The 16379-nt window shown below is 47.3% G+C and overlaps 1 protein-coding gene across 11 annotated transcripts in view; it reads left to right on the top strand.

The window, feature by feature from the left end:
- NEDD4L (NEDD4 like E3 ubiquitin protein ligase) overlaps positions 1 to 16379 on the top strand; it is a 332508-nt gene that overhangs the window by 245501 nt on the left and 70628 nt on the right. For all 11 annotated transcript variants that reach the window (XM_057313368.1, XM_057313371.1, XM_057313369.1 and 8 more), the window contains 3 exons: positions 6878 to 6928; positions 15166 to 15227; positions 15397 to 15499. In XM_057313368.1, coding sequence (XP_057169351.1) covers positions 6878 to 6928; positions 15166 to 15227; positions 15397 to 15499 — 216 coding nt within the window. The remainder of the gene's footprint in view (positions 1 to 6877; positions 6929 to 15165; positions 15228 to 15396; positions 15500 to 16379) is intronic.

Raw genomic sequence — 16379 nt, 5'->3', positions numbered from 1 at the left:
GAGGGTCCGGGGCAGCGCCCTCCACTCACCTGCCTGGTCCAGCCCCTCGTGCTGCCTCATCCGGACAGCGGCTTGCCCTCCTCTGCTCTCTTTCTCCTCTCGCGTCTCCCCCCTCCAGTCACTTCTCCTTCCGGCGGTCAGGGGACCTTTCTAAAATGCAGCCCCCGCCAGTCGTGCCCCGTACCTCCTCTTCCTTCCCCTGCCGCGCGCTCTTGTGCAGCCTCAGGCCAGCGCCTCTGCCTGCACACGCTACCCTTGCCGCCCCGGCTGTGCCCCTGGCCAACGCCCACTTCGGCGCCCTGCTTGAGAGGATGCCCTTTGTGAAGCTGTGCCTGCTCTTGACCCTTGGCAGACTGAGTCCCTCCCCCTGTGGTGTTCCCGCGGTGGCAGCTGGGCCGTGTGGTGCCGGCCTGGCCGCCTGGAGATGCGAATGGTCCCCGTCGAGGTGTGCCACAAGCCGCAGACACGGGCCGATTTCAGAGACAGTGAAAAGAATGTGAAATACTTCAGTAGTAATCTTTGTGTCGGTTACACGTTGAAATGATATTTTGGATGTATTGGGACACCTACAATACATTCTTAGAATTACACCTGTTCTTTACCCGAACTGTGACCATTAGAATTTTTCAAGTTCTAGATGCGGCTCACGTTCTGTTTCTGTTGCGCAGGGCTGGTTAGTTTCTCTCCGGAAGGAGCAAGGGCACCTTGTCTCTGGAACCTTCAGGATGTCCCGTTCTGTGTGTCTGGTCCCCAGAGTTCTTTCCCAGAGTTCCCACCCCCAGAGCTGATGGGATGCGAAATTCAGATGCAGTGCTCCCACTGGAGTAAGCGGTGATCTCTGCGGCCCTCCTTTGACACGGGCCCTGGAGTCTGCTTTCGTTGGGAGCAGGGCGAGGACTGAATGTTCTTGAGCCGTCTCCACCCACTGAGGAAGGAGGGGACACTGTGCACCTCTCATCCCTCATGTGATGACCGGCTACCTGCAGCAGCTGGGAGTCCCTTTGAGCCCCGCGCACAAGTGCCCTCTCACAGCTGTTGGGACTGGGCGGGTCCTGCCCCGGGATGAAAGCCAGACAGCTCCTGCCGTAGTCTTCGCCAGCGGCGTGCTGCTTTGCTCCGTGTTCCCCTTCTGTTTTGCATTCTGAATTTTGAGCAAAGTGTCCTTTAAAAGGGATAATCTTCACGATCACACATTCCTCCGGCATGATTAAATTCTGCCTGCCGTCGCGGTGTGAGGTTACAGGAGCCTGTAGAGGTCCTGCGAGTTTGCTCTGACATCTGTTGACATGGAAGTCTTGTTTGTTATTGTAAGTAAGAGCCAGCGTCGCCAGGGCACACCTTGCTCTGTTTTCGTGAATGGGAGGTCTTGTCCCTCAACACTAAACGGCGGAGGGGCGAGCAAAGTGAAAGTCCTGTGTGTTTTTATGGAAAAGGATGGGAGTTATGTTTGGTTCTGTGTTCTGGGGCCTACCCAGTGAGTTTTGGCAAGAGCACGTACGTTCAGAGAGCATTTCATGGTGGCACCTTTTGGGTGTTAGCAGAATGCCGCTCGACTCCTTGATGAAGGTAACTTCGGTGACGTATTTTGAAGCCATTCACCCTGAAAGCCAGAGGGGCCAGGTGGTGACACGTTGGATTTTGCTGAGCGTGGGGCAGATGGAGGCCGGACTCTCTCTCTCGGCGTGAGCCACAGCCGTTCTGTCCACGCGGCAGACGCTGGTGTGTGGGACAAGTGGAAGGAGAAACGAGCCCGTCGCCCGCCCTTCCCCTTGTGAGTGATGACAAAGCCGGCTTCGTGCTTTCGTGAGGAATGAGACAGCACCTACCACTAAATGCAGATCGACATTCAGGTGACTCTCAGACACGAGGCTGTTGAGTTCAGATATTTATAACATTTTGTCTAAAAGCTTCTGTAAAAGGTTCTCAAGCCATTCATTATTGAGATCATTCAGAGCACATACTTCCCAAGTCACTCTAAAAATAGAAGCCGTTTCCCCCATCGACTGAGTCCCGGTGCGGAGCGCGGGGCCACGTGCTTTGAAGGAAGCGGCAGACAGGACGTCGCGTTTAGTGGCTCAGTGGGAAAGCAGAGGGCTTTTTCTGGCTCAGTGTTAGGGTGGTGATGTGTACCTTAGCTTGTAATAGATGAAAGTCTGGTCGTGCTATACATTTTTACTCCTGCATTCTTTCTCTGTAGCTTACGGTCTGATTCCTCTGTACGTCTCTTCCATTTGTCTTGAGAAATTCTAAATATAATCTTCTTGGAAGTCACTGTTTAATAATTTCTAGGCTAAAACTCCAGGCAGTTGGTCGTAGTGGATGGTTTCCACTTAATGTAGTTTGAGAGGCTTTTAAACTTTTGATCGTGACACAAAAAAAGAAATTAAGATTATAACTTCGTACACATTCCCACATGTATGTAACAGACAGTTTCCTTGAATCACTGCATTCACGTGAGGCACTAATATTTTCTATCTCTAGCTACTTCACTTAAAAAATCTTCTCTTGAGCTGCCAGCGGGATTGCAACTCCTGTTTAAACTCCTGTTTAAAACTCACTGCCCTAGGGCACCGGGCGGCTTAGTCGGCGAAGGGTCAGACTTTTGGTTTCAGCTCAGGTCATGATCTCAGGGTCATGAGATCGAGCCCCACGTCAGGTTCTGCACTCAGCAGGGGTTCTGCTTGAGATTCTCTCTCTCCCTCTGTTCCTTCCCATATTCTCTCTCTCTCTCTCTGGTGAATAAATAAATCTTAAAAAAAAAAAAAAATCACTGCCCAGCCACACCTGTGCCCCCCCCCCTTGCTTCTGGTGCTTCTCTCCCCACACAGCTTCTGCTCTCCCTTCCACTTGGATGTGATATACAGAGTCCTAGCCCAGTTCCACCACGACCTCTGTGGTCCTCCTCTCATCACATCCTTCGAGGACAGTTCTAAAGACCAAAAGTCTCTTGTTTCTTAAGTGGATGTGTTCTTTGACAAATTGAGTCTCAAGTTATTTTGCGAAGGCAGCAGAGCCTGGGGTCCACGTGACTGCTGGCAGCTCAGGCCAGCGTGCACACAGCGGAGCTTGGGAGATGCCCGAGGGCTGTCCTAGGGTTTCATCAGAGCTGTTGTCCTCGTCCCCAGGCTTCAGATTCCGGTAGCATTCACATGGGGTGGCAGCCTACCTCTCCATGGTGATGGCACACACTTGTCCCTTTCATTCTTATTTAAATGGGAGTAGTTGTTTTTAAAGAGGGGAGGGGCAGTCTTCAAGACCATTAATCATCATTTAGAGGGCAAGCTCTAAGACAGCGTCTGGTATTTTCCAGTAATGGAATATAGGTTTTCGCTTCACCTTATCTGACACATTTCAGGGGCTCCCTTTTGCCTTGTCATTATGTTGGAAAATAACTTGGTGGGTGTCAGGAGGGAACGTTTGTAACTGTGTTACTAATCGGCACATTTTCAGCCTCTGGAATAGTACAACAGGTAATTAAGGTTGGGATTGACAGCAGTTACTTACCTCTTAAAAATAAGCACAAGAAATACCAGTGTTCACCATATGAGCTGAAACCAACGTGGTTTTCATAGGCTCTCATAGGTAACATGACGCTTGATGGAAATAACTGCATAATAGAAATTATGAAAATTGCTGAATATATTTTCATAACACTGGTGTAAGATGTCATCCTGTGGCAGCAACGACGTCAGGATGTTGTGGTGGCTTCAGACATTGTGCAGGGCCCATGGGTGGGAATCCTACCGCAGCAGCACACCCCGGTGTCCTTGAGACACTCCTGCTTCTGGTCTTGGCATGCAGACCACCAGAAGGCTCTCTGACCCCCTGCTAGCTATCGCCTGTGGAACTGAAGATGTGTTTTAAGATTGGTATGATGTCATTAACCTAAGTGTTTCATTACATTTCCTAAACTTTCTGTAGTTCTGGCAACAGTGGGATGATTTGAAAACCTAGGTCTCACCAGCATGTTCCATTTGGTGAAACATCCGTGTAAGCCAGTTTTTTCTGGACCATGTGCCATTCCGTATTTGGTGCTTATTTTATTTCAAACCTGGTCTTAACTACCGTCAGCCTTGATGCAAGCCAGCGAGAGCCTTCGGTTTGCTTCATGGGTGAGGTTGCTTCATCTTGGCTGTTTTGAGAAATGGTGTGTTCAGTTGAGTGAGAAAACCTATTCATGTCCGAGGGAAGCTGCCAGCTTGACAGCCAGTGCCCCAGGGATTCGGTGACCTGCTCTAGTTGAGGACAGTAGCAGAGTCCGAACAGGAGATACCGTCATAGAGAATGCCCCACACGGGCATTTTCAGAGGACCCCACCAAGTCTCGTCACACTGCTGTCCTCAGAATCTCTTCCCATCCGCACTGTATTGAGCCATGTTCCAGGGAGAAGCCCAGAGCTGGTGCGCAGCCGTGCTTTCTGCCATCTCCTGAGATGGAGGACGGAGTACGCGTTTAGAGCCCGGTCTCTAGAACCAGCCTGCCCAAATAGGAACTTTGAAGAGGTCACACACTTCTCTGGTCTCCAGGTTCCCCATCTGTGAAATGGGCATCATAATAGTCCCCACCTCCTGCAGTTGCTGTGAGCATTAGATGCGGCCTGAGCATGGCACCAGCTTCACTCCTGTGGCCCTTAGTGGCAGGTGCCTGGGCCAAGCTGCAGGCCCTTGACCGGTTTAGAACTCTAACAACCTCTCCCCAGCAGAACAACTTGGGCATGCAGGTGTTTTGTGAGTTTTTATTAAGGTGCACTTAGGTTAATAATTGAGGAGCAGCATTTCAGAGATGGGAGGGTATGGAACTCCTTTGGGTAAGCCCATCTTCTTCTGATGTTTGCACGTGCATCCTCTTCCTTCACTGGTGGCAGGAGGGGCTGGGGCAAGTGGCAGTAGCACTACTCACATTAGGTAGACGTCCAACTTAACGGTCAGTAGTCAACACACTTCCGGTTTTTGATAGTAGAGTTAACTACCATTCCCACTAACTTTATAATGAACCATGAGAGACTATGGACTCTGGGAAACAAACTGAGGGCTTTAGAGGGGAGGGGGGTGGGGGATTGGGATAGGCTGGTGATGGGTAGTAAGGAGGGCACGTATTGCATAGTGCACTGGGTGTTATACGCAAATAATGAATCATGGAACTTTACATCAAAAACTTGGGATGTACTGTATGGTGACTAACATAATAAAAAATTATTATAAAAAATAATACTCAGTCTAGTGGAGAGCGGGAATGCCCCCCATCTCTTTGGCTGGCAAAGATGTCTGCCTTTTCTGGACCTTCTGCTGACGGCCGCTTTTGTTCAGGTCTATGGCAGTAATCGGCACCTACCTGTAGCTTTGTGCTGGAGGAGGTGTCTCCGTGGTGGGCTGTAGCGGGTGTAGCCAAGAAAAGAAAAGGAGAATCCCGTCAGCAGGATTGGGGGTAGTCGTACGCTTCAAGTACACCTGTCCAGTGGTACCTGATTTTTCACGGTCTTTTCTGCATCGTTTAGAGGAGGTTGGTAGCTTTCTACTTAATCAAATTTTTTTTAACTACCTATAACGCAATCCTTAGCTTTTAGCAAATCATTTCAATAAATCTCATTCGTATTTACCAGATGCTGCTTTTTAAATGCAAGAAGAGAGGTTTTTCAAGTAGTTTCTGTAAATTTAGAGAACTCCTCGGTAAACCAGGGAAGAGTGAAAAGAGCCCAGGATTTGGGGTTAGGAGGTCTGGATTCTCTTTTGGGCTTTTCCTCAGGCTAGCTATGGGACAGGATGGATTACCCCTAAAGAACTTCCAAGCTTTTAGGCATTTTGAATATGGTAGGAGCAACTACGTGTTTTTATATAAGGGTAACAGACTTACACCCCGGGGTCACCTAATGTCATGAAGCTATGACACAGGCACCCCTACAGCAGGACATAGAGTCAGCAAGACCTGTCGGATGCCCTGTGGTCCAGGCCGCTGACCCCAGAACCTGAGTTATGATTTCCCAGGTGACTCCCAGACTCTCATTTGGAGGGGCTCACAAGCCCCCTTTCAATCTCAAGTCAGAAAGATTATGCTATGTGGTAGGATAGAGACAGGAAGAAGTATGGTGTGTCCAGAAATTAACCAGCAAACTAGTCCCTGAACTTGGATTCCAGAGTAGTGTACTTAGAAGATTGAAAGCTTGAGGCCATTTTTTGTGTGTGTGAGAAGTAATTTCTAAGATGTATTAATCACTAGATTATTACACTTTTCCCTGGACTCTCAGCTCTCAGGAAGCTCTTTGCATCACTTGATAAATATTAGAGTGTTCCCAACATTTCATTACTGTCTTCTCTGTAAACTGGGCCACCTGTGACCCCAAACCGTCTGTGGTCCGGAGTGTCCCCTCCCTTACTGATTGCATGCTCCCCATTCCAAGAGTTGATTTGTTTGCGTTCAGGTGGGTAGCAGATGCCCTGCGGGGGTTTGGGCAGCTCTAGGTCTGGTGTAGATGGCCTTGGGCTCACGGGTCTCCAGGCAATGGCTGTCTGCCACGCACCAGGACCTCTGCCTCTACCCGTCCGCACTGCGCTCCAGTGTCAGGCTCTGTCCATCGTCTCTATTTGTAAAGAAACATTTTTTTTCTTTTTAATTGAAGTATAGTTGACATACAGCGTTACTTTAGTTTCAGGTGTGTGACATAGTGATTGCACAAGTCTGTACACCAGGCTGTGCTCACAAGTATAGCCGCCGTCTGTCACCATACCACACTGTTAGCGTACCCTGACTTTATGCTGTGTCCTTTATCTGTGACTTTTCACAGAAACATTGTATTAAAGAAACATATTAAACATTTTTAAGAATGCTGACGCTCAGTGGAGAGATGGGGACGTTAATTAACTCTTTGCTCTCTTCTCAACAGACGCGGGACGACTTCCTGGGACAGGTGGACATACCCCTCAGTCATCTCCCGGTAAGGACCGTTACCTGTTTTATGGGGTGTGCTGTGAGCAGTGCTTTCTAATGGTTTCTGGTTGGGTGTATTTCAGAGCAATAGTTCTCGAGGCAGTGGAGCAGGCTGAAATGAGCATGTGCTCGGGCCCTGTCCCTTTCTAGAAAGTGGCCCTTTCGTGGGGGATGGGAGAGAGCCTAATTGTAAAAATCAGGTGTGTCTAAATCATCCATTATGCCCGTCTGCATCACCAGCCTCTTTCTCGGCTGGTCTTCCTTTGTCACATCCTATAAAACAGCTCCCTTTGCCTGTCACACCCTCCTTCTTGTCCCTTTAGTGTCTTTACTTTCAAATTCATCCTTTGGGTCCGATCAGACATTTGTTCCCTTTGTCTCAAATTGCACGTGTGTTTCTCTTGGGCTACATCCACATAAGCTAATGCTTCCCAGATTTGGGTGTATGGCTTTTCTCAGGCGGCATGGAGACAGAAGATGCTGTCTGTTCTGAGTGAACTTGTCAGCCGGAAACACCCACTCCCGCTTTAGCAGTTACGCTGAGTCAGCATGTGCGGTGTTGCTGCTGCTCCTCTCTGCTCAGATGGGTGGCAGAGGCGCTGGGGCTTTTGACCAGCAGCTGAGGCTCAAGGTGTCTTCTGCACACTCCGGAGGCAGTAGGTAGAAGGAGAGACGGGACCTGGAGGCCTTGCAGAAAGGCGGACTGGCTTGTATTTCAGCTTAGCACAAAGTGACTCAAGGAGCACCTGAGAGAGGATAAGTCCAGTGTTCCTGCCTTTCAAGGGCATTTTGTTAACTTTTTTTCATGCTTTGTCTGAGCCAATAGCATAAATAGTCTATAAACTATAGTGACTGAAACCACTGGGGGTCGGGGTACCGCTGTGTTGAGCTCGTGGCTCTTACTGTGCGTTAAATACCAAGAAAGACCGTGTCTTACCCAGGAAGCTCCGAAACTGTGTTGTGAAGGCATGGGATAGCGAGCGATTTAATCTTATTTACTCAGGGGAGCTATTAAGGAAGAAAGGTTCCAAGCACATTCCCTTCCCAAAAAATGGAAGCAAAACTGATACCATTAAGATATTTTTGTTTCTATATAAAAACCCGAAGCTCCAAGGTACTTGCAGACAGTTGCTGTGTGCACATGAGGCTGACTCCATAAGCCATCAGAAACCCGGTTATCCGTTTACAGTCACGTTGAGAGGATTTGGAAGTCTCAGTGGTGGCGAGGAAAGACTCTCCACGTATTTCTACACACGTTGGTCTTCTGTTTCTGCTCTCCAGGTTGAAGCTGTAATCTCACATTTTGAGGCAGTGTGGGTTGGCCAGTTCTTTCACGGGTATCCTTAACCACCCTTTTCCCTAACATAAAAACCTTGACTCTCGGTCAAGGCAAAATATGTTCTAATAGTCTCTCAGAGGTGTAAGTGGAAGCTGGTAAGCGGCCTGCCGGACAGTCCCTGGTTTGAGTGATTGAGTGCAAATTGGTTCTGAAAGGTTGGGTGGGACTCCCAGAGAACAGAACAGTGTTCCTCTTCAGAGACCGAGTCAGTAGAGGGAATAGTTTGGCTTCCGGTTTGGGTGGAGGCAGGAGTGAGCTTTCAGAGGAGGAAGTGGTGCCAGGGCTGGAGGCTGGAATAGAAACCAGCCAGTGCAAGAAAGTAGCCAGTGAATGCCTGGAGGGAACTGAGAACTGCTCTGTGACCTGAGCCGGGTGCATGATGGTGCCGCGCTGTTTTGCCTCTGAGCTTACACTGGAGTGCAGTCGTCTCCATACTTCCAGTGGACTAGCTTTGTGGAGCCAAGTGCCGTGCGGGAAATGGACCACAGAGGAAGCAGGAGGAGAGGAAGGGAGGTGCATTCTTCACCTTCCAAGTGGCGGTAAGACCCAGCTAGCATATTCTGAACGGATGCAGCTTTTGGGCTCCATTGGAGGTGCTGTCATGTGTACGGTTGATCGTACGTGAGGGGCGCTCATGGGAAAATCACACCGTGTGCTTAGAGTTTGAAGAACACAAATGTGGGTGTGAGAAATGGGCGTCAGCATTTGAATGTGTTCTGCGGAGTCAGTGGTGATGGCTCTTTCCTCAGTAGCTACATGACCATTGTCGAGGCCGATTACGTATGGCTACAGATCAGTATTCGTCAACTTCATCAAATTTCAGATCAAAGAAATGAGGAAAATGGTCTCCTTAGCGATGAGAAAAGATAGGGAGAGCAGTAATGTGGTGTAAATTTGCCATTGCCGACCAGGCGAGCCTTTCCAAGGTTGACGGTGTCTGACTGGGGGTTTGGTTATTAATTAATTTTTATGCAGCCCCGTGAGCTGATAGAGCCTGTATTCCTTCAACAGCTGTTTGCTGGTGGACTTGCTTCTAGTCTCGGAGGAGGAATCCAGGCAGGCAAGCTTCCTCCCCCGTCACTCATTACAGCAGCCACATGGGGTGGCTGAGCATTTGAAATGGGGCCGGTGTGACCAAGGAGCTGAATTTATCATTTTATTTCATGTTATTAATTAAAATTAAAAGTTTTAAAAAGCCGCATGTGGCAAATGGCACCATACTGGATGGCACATGTGAGGGTGAGACCGAGTTCCCTGGCTTAGGTTAAAAAGATATATATATATGATTCTGGATTCCCTTTTCTTCAGATAATAATTCTAGCTATTAGAGGGATTCCCAACCCCCCACCAGTTTTACTTAGTGATTTTTCAGGTATTCCCCCCCCCCCCCCATACCTGAGGCTGTTTCTTTTTGGTTCTACACGTCTATTATACCAAGAACATTTAATTTAGGTAGTAATAAAAAGCCCAGATGTTTGAAATAATAGAAATTAAAAAGAAGTATTTTTTATTATTTTTTGAAATCTGTATTAGCAAAATACCTAATTGCATTTGCCTCCATGTTGTGAGATAGAGATGTATCTATAGATAGATCGATCAATCTCCACTTACTTATTTTAAGGCATTTTATTTATTTATTTTTTAAGATTTTATTTATTTGACGGAGACAGCAAGAGAGGGAACACAAGCAAGGGGGAGTGTGAGAGGGAGAAGCAGGCTTCCTGCCGAGCAGGGAGCCGGATGCGGGGCTCGATCCTGGGACTCTGGTCTCATGACTTGAGCCGAAGGCAGACACTTCATGGCTGAGCCACCCAGGCGCCCCATTTTAAGGCATTTTAAACCAAGAATGAGTCTTTATCTTACTGCCACAAGATACCACAAACTTCTCTTCCTTATAGAGGAAGTCATCTGTGTCTTGATTCTGGTCTAAGGAGTTGCCTTAATTCGAATGAATCCCTTTTCTAAGTCAGGAGCTTCATGGAGAAGATCCAAGACAGCAGAACTAAACGCAGTGTAATTTCTCGTGATTGTTAAGAAATTATTTTTGATAATTTAAATCCTACTTTGTATTTTGTGTATGTTTGAAAACTAAATATTTTAGACCTAGTAATTGATGTTTGCTGAAGATCCTTCTTTCCTTGCTGAAATTCTGGAGGCATATTGGTTCCATTGCCAGGGGATATTGGTGTTTGCCATGTAAAACCTTGCTTTTAGGATCATAGCAGTGGCTTGCCTAAGCTGTCCTTCCTTGGCCGCTGTAAGTTGATGCCGGGAAGGACTGGAGGGTCAGAGCCACCCTACCTCTCAGTGCATAGCTGAGGAGAAGCCCCTTGCACTGGTGCACGGTGCAAAGTCACAAGTGCCTTGGCGTCTTGGACCTGGTGTACAAGGGTCCTCCTCAGCCCCCTGCCCAACGGTGGGTCCCTGGAGTACTCATGGGCCCTGCTGGGCCCTGTGGGCCGTTGTGAGGGGCTGAGCTGGCGTTCTGCTGGGGTGACCAGGGAAGGAGGTGCTCGGGACAGAGGTGGGGCAGCAGGTGTACCCCATGGGTCAGAGTCACCACCTCAGCTATCCACCACAGTGGCCAGAGGAGGCCAGTGTCAGCTTCGTCATTGTCCCCTAAACAGGAAAGAGTAAGGATTGGTCATGTGAAAGGAAATAATAGTCTTTTTCCCGCTGTGATGATGGACCCCTCCATGCTTTATACTCCTCACATGCTTCCAGAGGAGAGCAAGTCATTTTAGACTTGTGATTCACTTTCGTCCTTCCTCGGCCCTCAGAGTCTGTTCTCCCAGTTTTATCCCTGGAAGAAAACGTGGAAAGGAAACAGGGCACAGAGTTCAGAACGGGAGGGTCCTCTGTTTCCTTTGCTCCCATGCCAGGTGAGCCACTCATCTTTCCTACTTCTTGTCCGTTTTATTTATCTTTGAGGGCAGGAGCAAGGCAAAGGAGAAGAGGGGGGACAGGGGAGAGTAAATAAGGTTGGTGGTACGACCTTTTATGCAGATCTGAAAATTAAGAAAACATCAGTTTCATATTCATGGAAGTCTCCAAAGGTCAGGCTTTAAAAGATCTCTCCAGAATTGTTGACTCGGACCTGGGAGATGGGCGAGTCGCCTGGATGACCTTAATAAGCTCGTAATCCTTCCTGGGCCTCTGTGTTGTCACCTGTAAAAGGAGGGCGTGTGCATAGATGACCCCAGGTGTCCACCCCGCTCTGTAAGCCGGCTTCTCCGCTGCTCTGTGGCTCACTGAGTGGAGGCACGGAAGACCGAGATGACATGCGTGTCACCTGGGAGACTTGGGCAGCAGCGCTCGCTGGAGGTGTGTGGAGCAGGCAAGACTCGGTCATTTAGGAAGGTAGTTGTTCCCCTACCAGCCTGACATCTGTATCGCAGCCGAGACTGAGCTGCTCTTCTTTGCTGGGTGGTTCCCTTGCAGTGGGGCGCCGGCCGGAAACTCAGCTGTAACTCGGCTGCGATTGCTGATTTCTCATCAACTACCGTTTTTACATCTGTTTGTGAAATGCGGTGCGGTGGTGTTTGAAAAGCTCATGACTTTTATGTTCCAGGTTTATGACTTGCCTTTACTGATTATTTAGAGGCAAAACAACTCAGACTTGTGTTAACCGCAGAGGGACATTTTCTGGCAGGTATTTGCCACTTGTGCCTCTGCAGTTTTCTGGACGTCTCCTTCCGTTGTGTCTCTACTGCCCTTTGAGCCCCCAGCCAGCCCACCCCATTCAGCTACAAAATCTCTGTCTCCAAGGGAAACACACTGGGCTGGAGAGAGCTATTTTAAGAACATTAGTTTCTCCTGTTTTATGAAGTGCTACTTAGGGCAGTCAGGATAGCTTTCGAATTTCAGTTTCTCTAGAGGGAAGCATTTTCAGGTTGGTGGGATTGTTTTGGGCATCTTAGCTGTACTTGAAGGTAACTCAGACGATGAGCACCGCTTTCCTGTTTATGGCTGGTAGCAGGGTAATGGTTCCCTGTCACATGTATAGAATTCAGTGTCCTAGAGATTAGAGGGACTTCAGACACCATTTGTCCACTCTCTGCATCTTACAGGTGAGGACACCCGGGCCCACACAGGGAGGTGACTTGGCCAGTGATCAGGAGGTTGGCGGCCGTGCTGGGCCAGACCCTGAGTCTCCAGCATTGATCTGTGATGTAGTCAGGGGTCTGCGTGGGGGTGGAAGGGGGGCTTAGTCTAAGGCTTGGGTGCTTTTGGTGTTGGACCCAGGTTTGGAGTCTAGGGTCCCGGGAAGTCTGTCTGCTTCCATTTGCCCACGAAGCTGTTCATCTCACTATACGTGATTGCACTTCTGCTGAAAGCAGCTCCCCTTTTTAAGATGAAAATGCTGTGTATCCAAAAGATTTTCTTGGGAATGTTCAGCGCCCCAGAACAGGAGGCAGCACTGTCCATTTCGGCCAGAAATGCCATCAGCATCGCTCTGTTTGAGATGGCTTTCTACCAGTGCCATCCCGGGAATCTCTACTGGACTGTTTTTCCAACAAATAGGATCAAGTAGGACCCTGAATAATGCCAAGAACAGTCCTGTCACTTCTGCACGATCACCATCTTGTTCACATGCAACAATGTCCATGGAGGTGACTTTTCATTTCTTAATGCCCTGCCTTTTATTGGAGAACTTGGAGGTGGCAGTACTCTCAAGTGACAGGAGAATGAGAATCAGCTGATGGTGATAAATGGCCAGCGTGCGTGAAGTGTGCCAGGCACCCTTGCAAGGACTTCATCTGTACCAACTCAGTTGATTAGTTTATTCCTCACAACAACTCTATGAGATCCTGTTATGGCCCCACTTTTTAGATGAGGACGCTGAGGCACAGAGAGGTAAGAGACTTGCCCTTGGCCACATGGCTCTGCCAGTTACAAAGCCAGGACTCAGACCGAGGAGGTCTGCCCCTTGACCCGTGTGGTGGTGGTCGTTTAAACTGTGTAGTTGTGTGGACAGGTTCACTTTCAGAGGAGTCCCTCCAAGCTCTGTGGATTCCTCTGCTCACTGTCTCTCGTGCTCTCTGCTGATCCCAGACCCCGCATGCCCGCTAAGGATCCTGTACTTTTGTTCATGCCAATTTTCTCAGCTTGAGCTCTCCTTCCTCCCAGTTGTCCGCCTGTCCTAACTTGCCCATTCATCTCCGTGTGGACAGCACACCCCCAAACCATTTTGATCCCCAAGTTGAGAATCAGCCTCTGCCTTCCAGCCTGGGTCTCACAGAATGTGATCTCTCCACATCCTTGTTACTCTGAGGGAAGGTACCATGTGCTAATCCACACATCTTTCACGTGGGTATCGTTCTAAAACTATCTGTGGTTGAGTAAATGAGAAAAGGAAGAAAAGCAATAGTATTCTTGATTAATAAATTTTCCATAGTAAGTGGTGTATATTTGGAAACCTCTTTTTTTCAGGAAATATTTCCAAAATGTCAACGTGATTGCCTTAAAGAATAGACTGCCCAGAGAATATAATTGACTTCCTTCAGCAATAGTGAATTTTCATGGCCTCGATACTTACTGTAGATCAGTTGAATTAATTAGCTGCTTGTACCAGTGCCCACTTTGTGCCAAGCATTGTTTTTGCCACCAAGGATTTACTGGTGAGCAAATCCAAGTCTCCGATCTCATGAGCTTAATTCTAAAAGTGATAGATGACAAATTAGTAAATAACTAAATGAACAAGATAATTTTAGATAGCGAAAGAGGAGAAGGTAAACCCGGATGCTCTGATAGAGGGTGGTAGGGGAGGCAAATGGTGGCAGTTAGGATGCAGTGTCCGAGGATACGACCTGGGATCTCACCCCTGGGTTGCAAAGTGGAGCTGGCTGAGGCCATTTGGAGTCAGAGCTGTCCAGCAGGACCTGCTAGGTAGGATTGGATGTGATGTGCACCAGGAGAGATGAGGCCAGGGCGGTTGGAGCAACGGGTGAATGGAAAGACTGTTTCACAGTGGCTTTACAGGTAGTTAAGAGCCAGGTTATGTTTAACCTTGTAGGACATACAGGAAAGAACGTTCAGTTTATTGTAAGCAGAGTAGGAAGCCATTGGAGTTTAATGTAGGGAATGACATAAAATATGTAGCATTTCAAATATAAATGCATACACACACCATCCAATATAATAAATCAGTAATTCATAGTACCGTGGTTTGTCTCTCTTGTTGCGAAAGTAAATATTTTACATTATTTTAATTAGAGCCTAGGTATTTGAGGTTTTGCTACATATAGTATTTAAAAATTAATGAAACAGTAACATTTATTTTTCCAACTTCTTGGTTTGACCAGTGAATTTTGCACAATGAGATCTCGAGTACTGATTTCTTTAAAGATATCACAGTTACATTTCATAGCTTCATGAAATAAACACCAGGAAGAGGCTGATCCGTGGCGCTACCTAGAACGGTCTCTGTGGAGGGGATAGTCTTTCAGTTATCTTAGGCTGATGATATGATACTTTAATGTTAAAAATAAAGCAAAATTGCCTTCACAGGCATATTTTCTGATAACTCCATTTTTAGGTTTCTTGGATAACAGGGACGAGACGGCACCAGTGACCACTGGTTCTCCGAAATTAATCAGCAACGAGATTGAGGCCTGCACCCTGTAGTTAGAAATTAGACTTGGCAATGATGACTGTAATTTTGTCATTTGAGGCTGGGGTTGGCTCCTAAAAATGGGTGTCGATAGTGACATCTAGTGGATCTTGGGTAGATAAAAGTTTTGTGACCTATAAAATAATTAATCATCAAAGAATGGTTGAAGAACCAACCCCGTTTTCACCTTCCCACGTTCTAAAGCAGCAACGTGTGTTCTCTGTAACCCAGTTCGGTGCATCTAAAATACAACAGTATCAGGAGTTTTGAAACTTACTTTTTCTTCCTATAGACAGAAGATCCGACCATGGAGCGACCCTATACGTTTAAGGATTTTCTTCTTAGACCAAGAAGGTGAGGCTTTGGTGTCAGGTCCTTCATGCTTCAGTCATTGGTTTTCTCTGAGGAAGACTTGGGGTTCTTTTCCTTTTGGATCTTTTTTTTTTTTTTTTTTAAGTCATCATAAATATGAAAGATGTAACCAAGTCATATCCTTTATAACCAATTTTCTTCCATTATACAGTCATAAATCTCGAGTTAAGGGATTTTTGCGATTGAAAATGGCCTATATGCCAAAAAATGGAGGTCAAGATGAAGAAAACAGTGAGCAGAGGGATGACATGGAGGTAAGTTGCAGAGCTGCGGGCTTTGATCTGTTTTCCTCGCCCAAGACCATACTAATGTTTCATTTAAGACTTTATAATTTAAGGAAATAAAAGTGGATAAAGCTTAACTATGAAAAAACTTACCTGGGTCTTTGAATCGGTGATCCTCGACTGATATGTTTGGCTTTGGTTAAAAAAAAAAAAAAAAAAAAGACAAACTTTTCATTTTATGTTACAGCACTGATAATTGAAGAGGCTTTTCTTAATAAAATGCTATGCCTGCATTTCACGAGCAGCCCCACCCCTATGTGAAATTCTGCTCACCATATTTCATCCTCTTATTTCTTTGGCCTTTCAGCTCGTTGTAAATTTCCTCGTAGCGCCTGGAATTGCTTCAAAGTGGATGAAATGATTTAGAAAAGCGTTTCCAAGTTTCTTAGGTGTTTGGCCCACAGTTGATGCATTAGGAAAGCTCTCCTCTAGAAAAGCCACTTTGGAGCTCACTGTCCAGAGGAATTTTTTCTTCCCTCCTTGGCATAGCTGCCATCTGTAACTGCTTTGTCCCATACCTACATCACGGGTCCCTCTATAGCTTCCCTGCACGTGCTTCAGACAGCACCGTGGTGTGTAACACAATTTTCGTATTGTTCTGAAAATGTGCATGAAACAGGGCCCCTCCGGGGCTTATTTGCACATCTGTTTGCAGCTGTGGTATATATGTGATATGTGAATTATGTGTTATGGGCAAGTTATCGGAACCCTCCCCACGCCAAGTGGTCCCATTTCCGGGCAGTGTTTCACTTGTGCACTTTCTGTCTGTGGGGAGGGGCGAAGCGGGTGGTAGACATTTATGAATGTTAAGGTTTCATAAGCACATCGGCAGATTTTTATCTCAAATCCA

The sequence above is a fragment of the Ursus arctos genome, unplaced genomic scaffold (genome assembly GCF_023065955.2).
Source record: "Ursus arctos isolate Adak ecotype North America unplaced genomic scaffold, UrsArc2.0 scaffold_17, whole genome shotgun sequence".
In the NCBI taxonomy this organism is placed as follows: Eukaryota; Metazoa; Chordata; class Mammalia; order Carnivora; family Ursidae; genus Ursus; species Ursus arctos.
This window is presented reverse-complemented; position numbering and strand designations above follow the sequence as displayed.